Raw genomic sequence first — 18,061 nt, forward strand, 5'->3', positions numbered from 1 at the left:
GGAGGTTCCCAGGCTAGGGGTCCAATTGTAGCTATAGCCAAGGGCCTATTCCAGAGCCACAACAACGTGGGATCTGACCGTGTCTGCGACCTACACCACAGCTCACGGCAACGCCAGATCCTCAACCCACTGAGCAAGGCCAGGGATCAAATCTGCAACCTTATGGTTCCTAGTCAGATTCATTAACCACTGAGCCACGACAGGAACTCCTGAAGTGAGGTTTTTCTGAAGAGATCTCTTCAGCGATAGCACCTATCTCATTCTGATAAGACTTGTCTATTCCTACATACTCCAGGGAGGATGGCTACTTGATGTATTCAGGCTTATTGAAACTGGTTCTTGAACAATTTGGGTGGCAGACTTATACATACAGTTGAGGGCTTGAGTTGAAAGTAGATAACTAGAAAATATTTACCCCCTTTTTTTAAAACCCCTGAACTGTGTGCCTTTTCAGCTCAGGTAAGAACCTGTAGCCTTCAGGTCGTAGAGCCACTGGGTGTCAAGATTCTAGTTATGGGAGTTCCCGTCGTGGCTCAGTGGTTAACCAATCCGACTAGGAACCATGAGGTTGCAGGTTCGATCCCTGGCCTTACTCAGTGGGTTAAGGATCCAGCGTTGCCGTGAGCTGTGGTGTAGGTTGCAGACGCAGCTCGGATCCCGAGTTGCTGTGGACGTGGTGTGGGCCAGCAGCTACAGCTCAGATTTGACCCCTAGCCTGGGAACCTCCATATGCTGCCGGAGTGGCTCAAGAAATGGCAAAAAGACAAAGAAAGAAAGAAAGAAAGATGACTTATGCTTAAAAAAAAAAAAAAAAACTAGTTACAAATGATTTTTCTTATGTAGTTCCTTAAGTATGCTAGTTTGGTTATGGTTTTATTTGTTCTCATTCTCTTGTGGTTATTTTTCTCACATGGAAACCTAGGACATTGAAAGTTATCACTGAAAGGGACCTTTTAGTTATGTAAATAGGCCTTTCATTTTACAAATGAAACTGAAGCACAGTATAAGTATCTCAGGTCATTAGAGTTTCATAATAGATTCTAACCTAAGCCCTCTTGTTTAATGAGATATTTTGAAAAGAAGCCACATATTCAACGGTAAGAGCCTCTTACGCTATTATACATACTGATAACACATTGGGAGTTCTACTTTCTATCATCTCATTCTCAGAGTTTGTGAGCGTAAACCTTTTTCTTCTTTTTGAATCAAAACCCAAATGACTTTTCTCATTTGAACTCTTCGTTACCTATTGACTACAGTACTGTGGTCCATCTTGTTTCTCTAGGTTGTGTAATTCTCAGATTAGCCCTGCTAGTAAAGTAACTTCTCCTTTACTGTTCTTTCTTGTAATTAATAGTTTGGTGGTCTACGTTTTGTCTAAAGTTTATCTGTCTTGATATATTGCTTTTTTTAGTTTTTATTTTAAATCTGTTCAAAGTGAAGTCTTCATCCTTACAAGGCATAAGCAGAGTTATTAATGAATTTGAGAGGTTTCATTTTTCTTGTAACAGAACTGTTCTTAGTTTTAATGAGGAATCAAGACCAGTAAGCTTGAGTTCCTATTGTGGCTCAGCGGATTAAGAATCCAGCTAGCGTCCATGAAGATAGGGTTGGGGTTCGATCCCTGGCCTTGCTCAGTGGATTAAGGATCCGGTGTTGCCATGAACTGTCGTGTAGGTCGAAGATGTGGCTCAGATCTGGTGTTGCTGTGGCTGTGGTGTAAGCCGGCCGCTGAGGTTCCTAGCTTGGGAACCTCTGTATGCCACAGGTGCAGCCCTAAAAAAGACAAGTAAACTTTAGAGAATGTTTCCAGGTTCACAGGAAACATCAATCCTTTACTGGACAAGAAATTAAGAACTAATTATAGTTGACCCTTGAACAGTCTGCTTTTGAACATGCAAGTCCACGTAGACGTGATTTTTTTTTTTCCCCAATAAATGCATATTGTGGTATATGCTACATGATCCTTGGTTGGTTGAGTCTGCTAGTGCAGAATCTGGATACAGAGGGTCAACTCTAAAGTTGTTTGGAGGTTTTCAACTGCACATATTCAGTGCTGGTAACTACCTGCCCTCTTGCACCCACATAGGCATTGTTAAAGGGTCAGTTGTACAATATTTGACTACTTTGAATACACAAATTTAGCTAACAGATGGCAAACTGACTTGGTATTTGAGTCTACTGGGAGACTGTTAGAACTTAGAGTGTAGTTGGTTTATCATATATTTCATGTGTGCTTTTTGTGTTAACAGCTCAGAATTAAGGTCTGTGAGTTTTATCTATATTTTAACCACTTTGTCCCCAATGATGTTGTCATTGCTCAGACAGTTTGGTCCTTTGTATTTAGGGTAGTGTTTTTAGTTAATACTGTGCAACTCAACCCGTGGGAATATATCAAAAAGAAAAAAAATCAATAATTTGTAGCAGTAATACCCAGATTTGGAGCCTTAAAACCACTGATGACTTTAAATTTTAAATTTCTGTATTACAACATTGTATTTTTCTAGGCTTTAAAGCAGTTGTTCCTAACAAGGAATCAATCACCTGGAGAATGCTTTTATCATATATCAGCTTGGTGTTGACATTGTGGCTCAGTGGTAACAACCTGACTAGTATCCATGAGGGTGTGGGTTTGATCCCTGTCCCCACTCAATTGATTAAAGATCTGGGGTTGCTATGAGCAGTGGTGTAGGTTGTAGATGCAGCCTGGGTCTGGCATTGCTGTGGCTGTGGTGTATGCCAGGAGCTGCAGCTCTGATTCGACCCCTAGCCTAGGAACTTCCATATGCAGCACATGTGGCCCTAAAAAGACCAAAAAAAAAAAAAAAAAAGAATATGTACCACTAGACCATAGCCCAGACTTAGTGAACACAAAGTTAAAATAAGCTTTGAAGCTTTTCTTTTTCTTTTGTCTTTTTAGGGCGACACCTAAAGCTTATGGAGGTTCCCAGGTTAGGGATCAAATCTGAGCTGCAGCTGCCAGCCTGTACCACAGCCAGAGCAACATGGGATCCAAGTCACATCTGTGACCTACACTACAGCTCACAGCCACGCCAGATCCTTAACCCACTGAGCGAGGCCAGGGAGCAAACCTTCTTCCTTGTGGATACTGGTCAGATTTGTTTCCGCTGAGCCACCAAGAGAACTCCCCCAGCTGTTTCTGCTGAACATTACAATTGAAAAGCAGTGCTCTAAGGCAGTATTTTCAACTTTTTTCACTTTCTTTCATGTTAAGAATGTTTTATATCATGACCCAGACTGCATATTTACGTACTGAAACAAGTTTCACAAGACAAAAATTATTGCCCTTGACACAAGTAAATCACTTTATTTATTTACTTATAAATTCTGTTCCGTACCCAGGGCCTTGACTACACTAGTTTGTATAAGACTGCTCTGAGGGAGAGAATGACAGTTGCTGCACTTTGGGGTAACAGTGGTTGAAACTAAATTATCTTGACCCCTCAATTATAAATGCTGCTGACTCTGAATCAACTGTTTTTTTGGTTTAGTGGTAGACGGAGGAGAAGTCCTTCCCCACCACCCACCAGAAGGCGACGTTCTCCCTCTCCTGCTCCTCCACCTCGACGACGCAGGTCTCCCACGCCACCACCACGACGAAGGTACTTTATTGGAAATGCTAGTAGGGCAACTTTTAATCTTTGTGATTGAAATATTTTATGTGAGTTGCATTGCTTACCTGTTTACAAAGTACATCGTTCTACAGTTCCATTTATATGAATAATGGATCCTTAACCCAGTGAGCGAGGCCAGGGATCGAACCCACAACCTCATGGTTCCTAGTCTGATTTGTTTCCACTGCGGCAAGACGGGAACTCCTGTGCTGAATGACTTTCGACAAACTTGAATTCAGTTTGAACTAAAATTTCACAATTAACCAGAATGCCCTGTTTGTAGTCATCTAGCATAAATAGGAATTTACTAAGAGTTTTGTTTTGTTTTGTTTTAACCTTAAATGAAAGTGAAGGTATTGCATTTCCACTGGGAATTCTGTTTGTCTAGTGCTGTGAGTGCATAGTTTTCTTTGCATTATATTTCTTTAGTTTCTTGGACTTCTCAGCTTAATGTTTGTGGGGTTTTTTGGTTTTGTTTCATTTCGTTTTGTTTTTGCCTTTTAGGGCCGCACTTGGGGTATATGGAGGTTCCCAGGCTAGGGGTCAAATCTCAGCTATAGCTGCCAGCCTATACCACAGCCACAGCAATGGGGATCCGAGCCAAGTCTGTGACCTATACCATAGCCGATCCTTAACCCACTGATAGAGGCCAGGGCTTGAACCTGCGTTCTCATGGATGCTAGTCAGATTCAACTAACCACTGAGCCACAACGGGAACTCCTAATGTTGTTTTTTTCCTAGGACTCCTTCTCCTCCCCCACGTCGACGCTCACCTTCCCCAAGAAGATACTCTCCTCCAATACAGAGGAGATACTCTCCTTCTCCACCTCCAAAGAGAAGAACAGCGTCACCCCCTCCTCCCCCTAAACGAAGGGCATCACCATCTCCGCCACCAAAGCGTCGGGTCTCCCATTCGCCACCTCCCAAACAAAGAAGCTCCCCAGTCACTAAGAGACGTTCACCTTCATTGTCATCAAAGCATAGGAAAGGGCCTTCCCCAAGCCGGTCTACCCGGGAAGCCCGGTCACCACAACCAAACAAACGGCATTCGCCCTCACCACGGCCTCGAGCTCCGCAGACTTGCTCAAGTCCTCCGCCTGCTCGAAGAGGAGCATCGTCATCACCCCAAAGAAGGCAGTCCCCATCTCCAAGTTCTAGGCCCATTAGGAGAGTCTCCAGGACTCCGGAACCCAAAAAGACAAAAAAGTAAAAATATTTTATGCTTTTTTTGGTTAGGAACACTTTTAACCTGTGTAGTTCTTCATGTTTAGAAGCTTCCCACCCCCTGTTTACTGGGAAGTCACATAAAAGAATAGCTGTGAATACAAATGTTTAAGACACTGAGTACTGCTGTTTGTTTCATAGATTCTTTTCTGTTTTTTTTTTTTTTTTCTTAGTTTTTTAAAGTATAGTTGATTTATACTGTTTTGTCAAGTTTTGTTGTACAGCAAAGCAACCTAGTCGCACACATTTCCCTGTGCTGGACCTTCTTTTCAGTTTTAAATGTCATAGAATTTTACTTGGATCTCAGAGGTAGCAAGTTTATTGAGGATTGTGCTTCCAAACCTAGCTTTGAAGTGATACGTAGCATATTTCTTTCATGTCTATGTAAGACCGATGAAAGCAGTCTTAAATAGGAGCTGGCATTCCTCATTTCATACAGGAAGGATCATTAACAGAATAGATAGGGCATTGTGGGACTTGAGCTACTCTCCAGCAGTCTTAGATGATACAAATTCGTTAGGTATTAGTATAGACAACCAGCAAACTAAGTGCTATAAAATATTTAAAATTTAGATCCGGTTTTTAATGGTAGTTGGTCTTTTTCTCTTAAGAAAGAAGGATATCTTTTTGGACAGTAACTTTTATTTTTTCCTTTTTTTTTCCTTTTTTTAGAGTTGCCTCACCAAGCCCTCAGTCAGTAAGGAGGGTCTCATCTTCTCGATCTGTCTCGGGATCTCCTGAGCCAGCAGCTAAAAAACCCCCAGCACCTCCATCTCCTGTCCAGTCTCAGTCACCTTCTACCAACTGGTCACCAGCAGTACCAGTCAAAAAGGCTAAAAGCCCGACACCAAGCCCATCACCGGCAAGGGTATGTCTGCCCTGTTTGAGCATCCTTTATAATTGTACATGGTCACTTTGAAGGAGAGAATTTGTCTTTTATGGTTCAGAGCACCCACGGCATGTGGAAGTCCTGGGCCAGGGATGAAACCCATGCCATATAGCAGCAGCAATGCCAGATCCTTAACCCACTGAGCCACGATGGACTTCAAAAGGAGGCACAAAATAAGTGGTAGTGGTTATTTCATAGTCCATGCTCAATACTCTAGACATCCATTAATTTGCAGTATGTCTAATCCTATTATATTAAATTCTATAATCTTGTTGGTCAAGATTGGACTATGTAGAAAATTTAGGAAAAAAACAGGGAAAAATATCCATGAATCTATTATGTTGGGAGAAAATAGCTTGGCATTTTTGCTGTTTTCTCTGGTGTTTGAAAGGTTTTAGGATAGTTATGATCAGGCAGTAAGTTTTGATCTTAGATCATGTCCATCAGTATGATTCCATTTTTATAAAGGACAGAGTTCCCACTGTGATGCAGTGAGATTGGCGGTGTCTCTGCAGCACCAGGACAAAGGTTCAATTCCTGGCCCAGCACAGTGGTTAAAAGATCTGGCATTGCCAGTTGTCACAACTGTGGCTCAGATGTGATCCTGGGAACTTAATATGTCGTGGGGCAGCCAAAAAAAAAAGAAGACCCTTTTTATAAAGGAAAGGTATGTCGCAAGAGGGATACCAACAGTGGTTACATGTTAGGAGAATGATGAGTGATTTTAATTTTTCTTCTTCACATTTTAAGGCTCTGATTTTTCCTAACATGGAAATAAATTATTTCTTTCATAAAAAGAATCTTGCAGCTTATGAAATACTAGCTGGAATGGGAAGTACTTTATTGTCCCATGTAAGTCTTTGGCAAGCTAAGTAAATAAGAATGACATGTTTGTTTCTACATTGTCATGTTTAAATATCATTGGGATATTAAAATATCAGCTTAAGTTGTTTTCCTTTCTTTGTGAGTCATTAATCATGGCAGGTTCCATGTATTGTGTAAAATCAATGGTTAGTTGTTCATCTTAATAGGGTTGAATTATTGTGCAAACTAACTGAAAGGGTTGAGGAATTTTAAGTAATTGCTTAGAAATGTGAGATTTAAAAATTACAGACCTGGGGTTCCTGTTGTGGCGCAGTGGAAACAAATCCGACTAGGAACCTTGAGGTTGCGGGTTCGATCCCTGGCCTCGCTCAGTAAGGATCTGGCATTGCTGTGAGCTGTGGTGTGGGTCGCAGGTGCAGCTCACATCCTGGGTTGCTTTGGCTGTGGTGTAGGCTGGTAGCTGTAGCCCCGATTGGATCCCTAGCCTGGGAACCTCCATATGCCGTGGGTGCAGCCCTAAAAAGCAAAAAAAAAAAAGATTAAAAAAAAAAAAGATAAAAATTACAGGCTAGGTTTAATTATAGCAGAGCCTACCCTTTGCATGAACTTGGAATACATATATAATGAAGAATAAACCACCTGCATTCTAGAGATAGATCAGATGGTGATTAGAGATGTGGCTTTCACACAACCTTGTATTTAGGATAATAGTTACTTATTAAAAGCCTACATGTTGTGCTGGTATTATGGGTAATTTAAATATATTCCTATTTAATTCTCATAACAGCTCTGTCAAGGATTATTATAGCTATTTTGGGTTGACAGGCCTCAGAACAAGTGAAGCAATTTATCTGAGGGCAAATAGTTTAATAGCTTCAGAAATCAGAATTTAACTGAGACCTTGTCGAGTTTTCTTCCTTCTGTTGTACATGGTGCTTTTACATCTGAGGTTAGACCCTGCCTCATGTCAGACTTGGGCTACCTTGTGGTTAGGAGACATGGTTTAATGTGAAGTAAGTTCAGGATATTTTTTTAAATATCATTTACTTTCAAGGTCCATTTCAACTCTTAGAAGTCTTTGATTTCAGCAATAGTTCCCGTCTTTAGGAATACTTTTCTTAGTGGAGGTTAGCCCTGGGCTGTCTTTCCCCGTGAAGCAGTATGAAATCCTGAGATTAGTCCAGTTGGTTATTCCCCTGAGGAAATGAAATGTTTAATTGGATGGAATTCTAATCATGTTGATGGTATTTCTTTTGTTTTTCTGGGATTTCTAGAATTCAGACCCAGAAGGAGGTGGAAAGAAAAAGAAAAAAAAGAAGGATAAGAAACATAAAAAGGATAAGAAGCACAAGAAGCATAAAAAACACAAGAAGGAAAAGGCTGTGGCTGCAGCCGCTGCAGCTGCTGTGACCCCTACAGCCATTGCTGCTCCCACAACCACATCAGCACAGGAAGAACCGGAGGCAGAGCCAGAGCCTAAGAAGGTGCTTATGGATACTGTCTTAATTTTATACAAATTGCTAAATTAATTCAGTTTGGAGAAGTAGCTCAGTAATTTTTTTCTGGTAATTGGATGTCCAGCTGTTCGGTTCTCTTCTGACTCATTTCTCCATGACCACCTGCCAAGAACTAGAATTTGCTAAGGCTTCAGATAAGAATAAAAATGGCAGGAGTTCCTATTGTGGTTCATTTAGCAAGTTAAGAACCTGACTCATATTCATGAAGATAAGGGTTTGATCCTTGGCCTCACTCATTGGGTTAAGGATCTGACCTTGCTGCAAGCTGTGATGTAGGTAACAGACATGGCCTGGATATGGTGTTGCTGTAGGCTGGCTGCTGCAGCTCCAGTTCGACCCCTAGCCTGGGAACTTCTATGTGCCACAGGCCTAAAGACACCCCCCTCCCCCACAAAAAGAATTTTGGTCTTTATCAGAGAAAAGTGAGTTTACAAACTAACGTCAAAAAATAAGATGTCAGGGAGTTCCTGTCATGGCTCAGTGGTTAATGAATCCGACTAGGAACCATGAGGTTGTGGGTTCGATCCCTGGCCTTGCTCAGTGGGTTAAGGATCCGGCGTTGCCGTGAGCTGTGGTGTGGGTTGCAGATGCGGCTCAGATCCCGCGTTGCTGTGGCTCTGGTGTAGGCCGGTGGCTACAGCTCCGATTCAATCCCTAGCCTGGGAACCTCCATATGCTTCGGGAGTGGCCCTAGAAAAGGCAAAAAGACCAAAAAAAAAAAAAAAAAAGTCAGATATTGATCTGTATCAACCATTGCTTGGTTGCTGATAGGCAGGTTATACCTGTTCTTTTTTGGGGGGCTGCGCCTGTGGCATATGGAAGTTCCTAGGCCAGGGATCACATCTGAGCCGCAGTTGCTACATATGCCACAGATATGGCCCTAGAAAGGGAGGGGGAAATACAAAAGGCCTTATGTATATTTCTAAAAAGAGCTTTGAGATAATTAAATATAAATACACCATATAATTCACCCATTTAAAGTATATAATTAAATGATTTCTTTTTAGTATATCCATAGAGTTGTGCAGCCATCGTGACAGTATTATTCTTCTCTGTACTCAGCATTTTCCACCAGTATCTCAAGGTTTGATGATACAACTTTTCTGTTTTTTTTAGGAGACTGAAAGTGAGGCCGAAGATAACCTTGATGACTTAGAAAAGCACCTGCGCGAAAAGGCCCTGAGATCAATGCGGAAGGCTCAAGTGTCCCCACAGTCCTAGGTGGAAATGTTTGTTATGATGTAAATTTTATTTGGTTTGTACGCAATTCAATTTCAAAATTGCTAAAATGTGTTTGAGCTTTAGACTATAACATTTGTTGTAATAATTGCTAGGTTGAAGTTCACCATGTTAAAAAAAAAAAAAAAAAAAAGGGCATGGATTTACATTGCAAAAGGTGTCCACAGTGTATTAGTGACATTCTTTCATTGACAGCTGACATAAATTCATTTAGAGTGAAATATTTTAAGCCAAAAAGAAAAAGATCCCCTTTTTAAAAAAGGGGGTTTAAATACTGTTGGCATTCTTATGGTTCCTTTAAATGCCTCTGGCTCTTCCCAGAGGTTTTTCTTTCTATATACTTTTCCTTTCTTTTTTTTTTTTTTTTTTTCCTCCTTTTTCTCATTTGAGTCTTAGCACCCATTTAAGTTATGATGCTTCCAACCTTGTATGGTTTGCGAGCTTGCCCAGAAATAAGACCACTGTTGAATTACCACAAAAGTATAAATGAATATTTTAATGCCACAATCTTTCCTGTTGCCTGTGGAGTCTCTGCTGAACTTAATCAGGATTCGAGCTCTAGAATGAGACAGAAAATGAAAGCATGTTGTTTGCCAGGACACTGTGGGTTTATACTGATGTGTAACAAGTTGATTTGGAACACTGGAATTTCTTTTTTTTTTTTTTTTTTTTTTTTTTTTTTTTTTTTTTTGTAAAGGCAATTATCTAGTCCCAGGAAGGATCCTTCAGTTATATAAAATTTTGATTTATGAAATGTCATGGCTCCATTCATAATTTTGTCTTGTTCTTCCGATTGGTATATACAACTTTCAGAGCTCTTGTATTTGGAAAGCTGGAAGGGCCCAGACTTTGAAATAGTGTCTTGTTTTCACTGTTTTGTTTTGTTTTTTTTTTGTTTTTGTTTTTGTTTTTTAAACTAAAGCTATATAAAGCTTGTGGATTAAACAGAATAAATTTCTAAATTTAAAAATACTGGCCACTCACTTTTACTTACCCATCTCAATATTGCAGGAAACATAACTTTGAAATCTTACAGTGCCTATATTTTTACCTCCTTGGCACCTTTGGCACAGTGAGGATTGGGCAAAGGAAATACAAGGTGGTGAAATTGTCTTACCGTCTTTGTTTTAATAATTAATATGATAAGTGTTTTGAAGGGAAGGTGCACAGTGAGATTGAAACATGTATTATGGGCAGGGCAGGTCAGCTGGGCATAGAACAGAGTATTAGGCAGAGCAGGCAGTATCTTTGTACCCCACAAGGCAGAAGGAGCTCAGCACATTCCAGAAAGTTAATGAAGACTGATGACTGGAGCAACCCCTTTGTATCAGGCGCGCGCGCGCACGCGCGTGTGTGTGTGTGTGTGTGTGTGTGTGTGTGTGTGTGTGTGTGTGAGAGAGAGAGAGAGAGACACCTTTGGCTCTATGCAGGTAATTTTTGCATTTAAGATTTTAGCAGAGCAATGTAATTTGAGGAAACTTGGGAGTTGATAACATTGTACAAGATAGAACAGCAATATTTATATGAAAGAAGTAAAGTAATTTTTGACAAGTGAATCTAAGCTTAGCAGGTTGACATGAGAAACTAATTTGATTTATAATTTTCTGGCAGCTGAAGCAAAGAGAGGGAGAATGTCCACATCTTAATTTTAGGAAAACGCAGTGGGAAGTTTTATTTTTATTTTTTTTATTTTTTTTATTTTTTTATTTTTTTTTTTTTAACCTAAAGGACATGGGCATATCAGGGCTGTTTTTACAGCTGGGTTTTTAGAGTGATTGATAACAAGGCCAAAAGCTCAATGAAGCTGCTTTAGTAGGGACTAAACTCAGGTATCTAGAGTGACTTCCCATGATTGATGATAGAATCTTAAATTTGTATGTAGCAACCTAAGGATTTTCAAAATCTTCCACATGACCCCCCTTTTGATAATTCTGTGATGTTGGAAAGGCACAGATTATCAAGTTTCTAAGATGCTTGCTGCTGATTTACCCCTAAGAATATGATCAAACCAGTGAACATCAGTGGGATACTTGCATCTCTCTAGCCTTTCATTCAATTCTTTATTCACTTACCCATTTATTCAGTTGTATTCACTCTTCCACTTGATTAAACTTCTTGTTAAGGGTATCAGTAACTTATTTTGCCAAAATGAAGAATCAGTTCTCCATCCTTTACCAGCCCTCTTCCCAGGATTTGACTCAGTCATTCACTCCTTTGTCAAAACACTTCCCTGTCTTGGATTCTAGGAGTCAACACTGGTTTACCTTCTAGATGCAGCAACCCCTCCTACCTCATTGGCTTAGTTGTTCATTTATTTCTAGTGGATCCTTTCAGACATGAAGTGATGGAGTTTGTAGAGAAAGCCAATGTAGACCAAGAAAGATTAATTCATAGTCTTTTGTGTTTTTATTTATTTGTCTTTTTTGGCTGCCTCGTGGCACATGGGGTTTCCAGGCCAGGATCAGATCGAAGCTGCAGCTGGGACCTCTGCTGCGGCTGCAGCATTGCCAGGTCCTTTAATCCTCTGGCCAGGGATCAAACCTGTGTCCTGGCGCTGCCTAGATGCCACCGGTCCTATTGTGCCACAGCAGGAACTCCCCAAGTCTCTTGACTTTAAATGTTGTCTTTTTGTTGACATTTAATTGTGTTGATTTTAAATGTCATCTTTTTGTCTAGAATGGAATTTCTTTCCGTTCTAAATTTCCCCCTCACCTAGACCCCTGTCCAGCCATCTGGTTGATCTCTTCATTTGGACATCTAGAAGGCATACAGAATTGAACATGTCCTCTGATCTTACCCCTGTCTCATTTTGGTACCTGTCACTCATTTACTCAAAGTTGAGTTGATACTATCAATAGCAGTATGTCCACCCTCCAATACTTAATGCACACAAGATCATTCCATTCCCAGCAGCCTAAGTTAGATCATAGTACTGCCTAAAATCCTCAGATGCTCTTTTCTGCCTCAAGGTAAAAACCAAATTTCTTAACATGGCCTGCAAGACCCAGTAGCATCTGCTTTGGCATCTTCGTCTCCACTCCACAATTCGCTCAAGCCATACCTGCCTTCTTGCTTTTCCTTTCATCAGTCAAAGTTGAACTCTCACTCAGGGCCATTGTTTTCACTGTTCCCTCATCCTGGAAGGCATCTCCTCCCAATCTGGCTTGTTTCTTTTTTTTTCCAGAGAGGCCTCGTTAACTTCCTCCTCTCTATTTTCATCTGTAGCAATTATTGCTACCTGAAATGATAGATTTTTGGACCCTAGGAACTTGGTATTTATGACTATGTCCCTAGTACCTGGTACATTGTGGAAACACATGTACTTGATGTACAGAGGAATAATAAGTATACCTGATGTCATTGCCTCTACTTGCCAGGCCTACTAGCGTTTGAGTTAAAAAAGAAGACATAGTGATTGCTGCCCTTTATTTGCCTACTAGGGATAAAAACATGCAAACAACTGATTGGACAGAACATAGCGTCGAGTCTGATAGACCAAAGTTTCTACTGTAGCTTTCTACTCTGACCTTGGTCAAGTTGCTTGACCTCTAAGCTCTGCCATTTCCTCTCCTATAGAAGTTAAATGGTGGAATCTACCCCAGAGTTGTTATAGAGGATTTAAATGTGTTAGTTAATACAGGTAAAGCAATGGTAGTACAAAGTGAGGTTCCCATTTTCTTAGCTTATATAATTGTTTTAGTAACTATGGCAAATTTTAGTTAAGGTGTCTAGAAAGCATTTTATTTTAATTTTGCTTTTTAGGGCCATACCTGTGGGCCTATGAAGTTGCCAAGCTAGGGGTCAAATAGGAGCTGCAGCTGCCGGCCTACACCACAGCTCACAGCAACACTGGATCCTTAACCCACTGAGTGAGGCCAGGGATCGAACCCGTGTCCTCATGGATACTGGTTGGGTTCATAACCTGCTGAGCCGCAATGGAAACTCCTAAAAAGGATTTGAACCATCCATTCTATTGGTTTTTTGTTGTTGTTGTTTTAGTAAAGCTCACCATTTTAAAGTGTGTAGTTCACTGGTACTTAATGTGTTTACAAGGTTATACAACCATCACCACTATCTATTGCAGAACGTTTTCATCACCCTAAAAAGAAACTGTGCCCATTAGCAGTCACTTCCATTCTCTCAGCAGTTCCATCAGCCCCAGTTCCTGGCACAACTACTTTCTGTCTATAGATTTGTCTATTCTGGACAGATATTTCATTGGAATCATACGATATGTGGCCTTTTGTGTGTGGCTTCTGTCATTTAACATGTGTTCATCCATGATACTTCATTTTTTTTTTAATTGCAAAGTGGTGTTCCCTTATGGATATACCAAATTTTGTTTATCCATTCATTAGTTGGACGTTTGAGCTGTTTCTGCTTTCCAGCTATTATGAATAAAGCTGCTGTGAATATTTGCATATAAATTTTTGTGTGGACATAGATATTCTCTTGGGTATATATACCTAGCAATGGGAGGTTTCTGGGACATACAGTAACTCAACTTTTTAAGAAACAGACTATTTTCCAAAGCAGCTCCACCATCCTAACATTGTTACTGGTAGTGTATGAGGGTTATAATTTCTCCACACCCTTGCCAGCACTTGTTATCTGTCATTTTAATGATGACCCCCACAGTGTGAACTAGTATCTCATTGTTTGATTTGCATTTCCTTGATGGCTAATGTTGAGCATCTTTTCATGTGCCGACAGACTTCAGTGCCGTGTTTAGCTGATTTGAATTTGTATGAAAATATTTCTGAGGAGTTCCCATTGTGGCTCAGAGGTAATGAACCCGATTAGGATCCATGAGGATGCAGGTTCCATCCCTGGCCTTGCTCAGAAGGTTAAGGATTCGGTGTTAACATGAGCTGCAGTGTAGGTCACCGACGAGGCTCGGATCTAGTGTGGCTGTGGCTGTGGCGTAGGCCCACAGCTGTAACTCTTGATTTGACCCTCAGCCTGGGAACATCCGTATGCCAAATGTGCTGCTAAAAAAAAAAAAAAAAGAAAAAAAAATCTGAAATTGTGGCTGTAGGGCTCTCAGAATTTCTGTAGGGTAGAGCTGATAAGGCTTTTGTAAAGTGCTTTGTAGAACTTTCATACCCATTGTGGAGGTTGGGGCCAGGGGACTATGGCCAAATAAAAATTTGTTCCCATTTTGTAAAGAGGATCATGAGACTCAGGGAGAGGGAGAGTGTGACTGACTTAAGGTAGGTCTAGGTTTGGGGTTTGTTTGTTTTCATGTCTTTATTTATTTATTTTTTAATTGTTATTTCCCCAATACAATTTTTTTTTTCTACTATACAGTATGGTGACCCAGTTACACATACATGTACACATATTTTCTCACATTATCATGCTCCATCATAAGTGACTAGACATAGTTCCCAGTGCTACACAGCAGGATCTCATTGCTAATCCATTCCAGAGGCAATAGTTTACATCTATTAACCCCAAGCTCCCATTCCAACCCACTCCCTCCCCTTCCCCCTTTTTGTTTGTTTGTTTTGATTTTTGGCTGCACCTGTGACATATGGAAGTTCTCGTGTCAGGGATCAAATCTAAGCTGCAGTTGCGACCTATGTCACAGCTGCCGCAACGCCCACAATCCTTAACCCACTGCTCTGGGCTGGGGATCAAACCTATGCTGCCACAGAAACAACCCTGGATTTTTTTTTTTTTTTTTTTTTTTTTTTTTTGGTCTTTTTGCCATTTCTTGGGCCGCTCCTGTGGCATATGGAGGTTTTCAGGCTAGGGGTCCAATCGGAGCTGTAGCCCCCGGCCTACGCCAGAGCCACAGCAACGCAGGATCTGAGCCGCATCTGCAACCTACACCACAGCTCACAGCAATGCCGGATCCTTAACCCACTGAGCAAGGGCAGGGACCGAACCCGCAACTTCATGGTTCCTAGTCGGATTTGCTAACCACTGCGCCACGACGGGAACTCCCAATCCTGGATTCTTAACCCGCTATGCCACAGTGGGAACTTCAAGGTAGGTCTAGTTAATATTGTCCTTCCTGCCATCTGATAAACTCCGTTCTGTCTCTTTTTTTTAATTAAAAGATTTTTTTTGTCTTTTTGGTCTTTTTAGGCCATATGGAGGTTCCCAGGCTAGGGGTCTAGTTGGAGCTACAGCTGCCAGCCTACACCAGAGCCATAGCAACGCCAGATATGAGCCTTGTCTGCGATCTACACCACAGCTCACAGTGAGGCCAGATCCTTAACCCGCTGAGCAGGGCCGAACCCGCAACCTCATGGCTCCTAGTTGGATTCGTTTCCGCTGAGCCACACTGGGAGCGCCTGATAAACTCTATTCTCAATACATTTGTCTGGTATTAGAACAGAGTTAAAATAAATGGTGAATATAGAGACTGCCCAAAAATGTGGTTCTCGGAAAGGCATTGGAATTAAGGATGGAGCTTATTATTACCCTGAAAATATCAAAGTTTAGAAATTTGAAAGGCATTAATATTTTAAGGACCCAATTCTGCCCCTTCTCTGAAAGACCAGCTTTGAGTCCATAAGACTTTTCTGTCTTTTGAAAGCTTAAATAAGTAAATACAGTATTTTTCCTTTGAAAGACTCATCTTTGCTCATATCAGACATTGCCTTTTTGTTCTCAGGAACTCAATTATTGCTGTACTCTGAACTGATCTTCCATCCAAATCAGTTTTTATTTTTTTTTTTTTTTTTTTTTTTGTCTTTTTGCTATTTCTTTGGGCCGCTCCCACGGCATATGGAGGTTCCCAGGCTAGGGGTCGAATCGGAGCTGCAATCAGTTTTTAAAGGAAAGATAAATTGAGAGGATCTGGAATACAGGTTTTTCCAAAGCTCTTTGCAGAAACCTTCCACATTTGGCAATATGTAGGAAGCTGGTGGGCTTTCACATCATAAGGGGTTTTTGCTAAGATGCCCTTTTCTTTCAGGTGTATCAGGGGAGGAGGAGCTGATGTACTGATTCCCAAGAGTGGTGCCATTGATACCTCTCTTCAACTGGAAACTTCTTTAAGAAAGTGTATTGCAGATTGCAGGTTGAGACTCAGCAGTGAATTGTAAAATTGAATGTGTCAGGGGCAGGGCCAAGGGATGGGGAGTTCCCTGGTGGCTCAGCTGGTTAAGAATCCAGCATTGTCACAGCCGAGGCTTGAGTAGTGGCTTGGTGCAGGTTTAGCCTCTGGCCTGGGAACTTCCACATACCTTGGGTATGGCCAAAAAAATGAAATAGTGAACTTGAATATGAATTACGTATAGTAGGTTATGCATTATTTCATGAAATGAGTGTCTGTGTGCATATGTGTGTTTGTGTACTGGGTTACAATGTAAAATGTATTGTAATGTGATTGACAGTCAACAGAATGGAAAGCCACTACCTTACGGATCAGCTAGTCCAGCGGTTTTTACCCTGCCCTGAAGAGCCCCTGAGTGGAGGGAGTTACAATTAAGATTTTCTCTGTAGGATGGGGCCACGAGTAGCACTAGATCTTTGTTGAGGGATTGAGGATGATACAAGTAAATTTTGCAAGGGCTTTGTTCCTTTTTTTTTTTTTTTTTTGAGGGCCACAGCTGTGGCATATGGAGGTTCACAGACTAGGGGTCTAATCGGAGCTACAGCTGCAGGCCTATGCCACAGCCACAACGCCAGATCCAAGCCGTGTCTGTGACCTACACCACAGCTCATGGCAACTCCAGATCCTTAACCCACTGAGCAGGGCCAGGAATTCAACCTCATCCTCACAGATGCTAGTCAGATTCGTTTCTGCTGAGCCATGATGGAATTCCCCGCCCCCCTTTTTTTTAAACTTTGATCTCTGTTGGATTCTGAGTTGTTCGTTTTTGCCACATCCACTCCTTGTAGACATTCCTAGGCCAGGGATCGAACCTGTGCCACAGCAGCAACCCAAGCTGCTGCCGTGTCAACACTAGATTTTTAACCCATTGTGCCACAAGAGAATTCCTGGATTCTGTTTAATAAAGGGTTCCACAAGAACCATGCAAAAACCACCCATGTATCCTAGGCTTTGTCATCAACAAAGTCTAAAGAGGGAAACTGACTGCCCCAAGGTATCTTCCTACCCTTCACACTACCACAGCCAAGGGGCTGCAGAGTGTACCCAGCTTTAATTCTGTTGTAGTGAAAGGACACAGACTGAGAATAGCCAGGTGCCTCTGAAGCAGGCACTGTGACTCAGGGTGAATATAGGAGATGTGGGAGGAAGACCCCAAGTGTGAAAGACATGCATTGTTTCCTTCCCTAGCTCCTAGCCGGGTGGGGACCCTTACCGCATTTTCAGCACAGAGGCTTTGGCTTTCATAGCCAACATAAGCAGGGGGTTGGTGAGCCTGACCCGTGGGAGCCCACCCAGATGCCAGGATGTGCTGAGCAGCTGCCAGGTGCTCAAGGCTACTTCAGGGTCTGGTCCCTGTGATGTCCCACTTCCATTCTTTGCTCTTCTCTGCCTGGGATATCCTTTCTTGATTCCAAATGTCCATATCCTTTTCGGACTTAGAAGTGTGTTTAAGGAGTAACCCTTGTGGCTCAGCAGAAATGCATCTGACTAGTATCCAAGAGGACGAGGGTTCAATCCCTGGCCTCGATCAGTGGGTCAAGGATCCTGCGTTGCCATGAGCTATGGTGTAGGTCGCAGACGCGGCTCGGATCTTGAGTTGCTGTGGCTGTGATATAGGCAGGCGGCTATAGCTCTGATTCAACTCCTGGCCTGGGAACCA

At 41.7% G+C, this 18,061-nt stretch overlaps 1 protein-coding gene across 30 annotated transcripts in view; it reads left to right on the plus strand.

Annotated features, from left to right (window-relative positions):
* The window catches only part of SRRM1 (serine and arginine repetitive matrix 1), a 38,885-nt gene extending 25,133 nt beyond the window's left edge, over positions 1-13,752 (plus strand). For 25 of the 30 annotated variants that reach the window (XM_021095556.1, XM_021095560.1, XM_021095557.1 and 22 more), the window contains 5 exons: positions 3,513-3,623; positions 4,377-4,841; positions 5,532-5,727; positions 7,848-8,057; positions 9,207-13,752. In XM_021095556.1, coding sequence (XP_020951215.1) covers positions 3,513-3,623; positions 4,377-4,841; positions 5,532-5,727; positions 7,848-8,057; positions 9,207-9,311 — 1,087 coding nt within the window. In that variant the 3' untranslated portion in view covers positions 9,312-13,752. The remainder of the gene's footprint in view (positions 1-3,512; positions 3,624-4,376; positions 4,842-5,531; positions 5,728-7,847; positions 8,058-9,206) is intronic. The other 5 variants (XM_021095565.1, XM_021095578.1, XM_021095587.1 and 2 more) reach the window with 1 other exon arrangement.

The sequence above is a fragment of the Sus scrofa genome, chromosome 6 (assembly GCF_000003025.6).
Source record: "Sus scrofa isolate TJ Tabasco breed Duroc chromosome 6, Sscrofa11.1, whole genome shotgun sequence".
Classification (NCBI taxonomy): Eukaryota; Metazoa; Chordata; class Mammalia; order Artiodactyla; family Suidae; genus Sus; species Sus scrofa.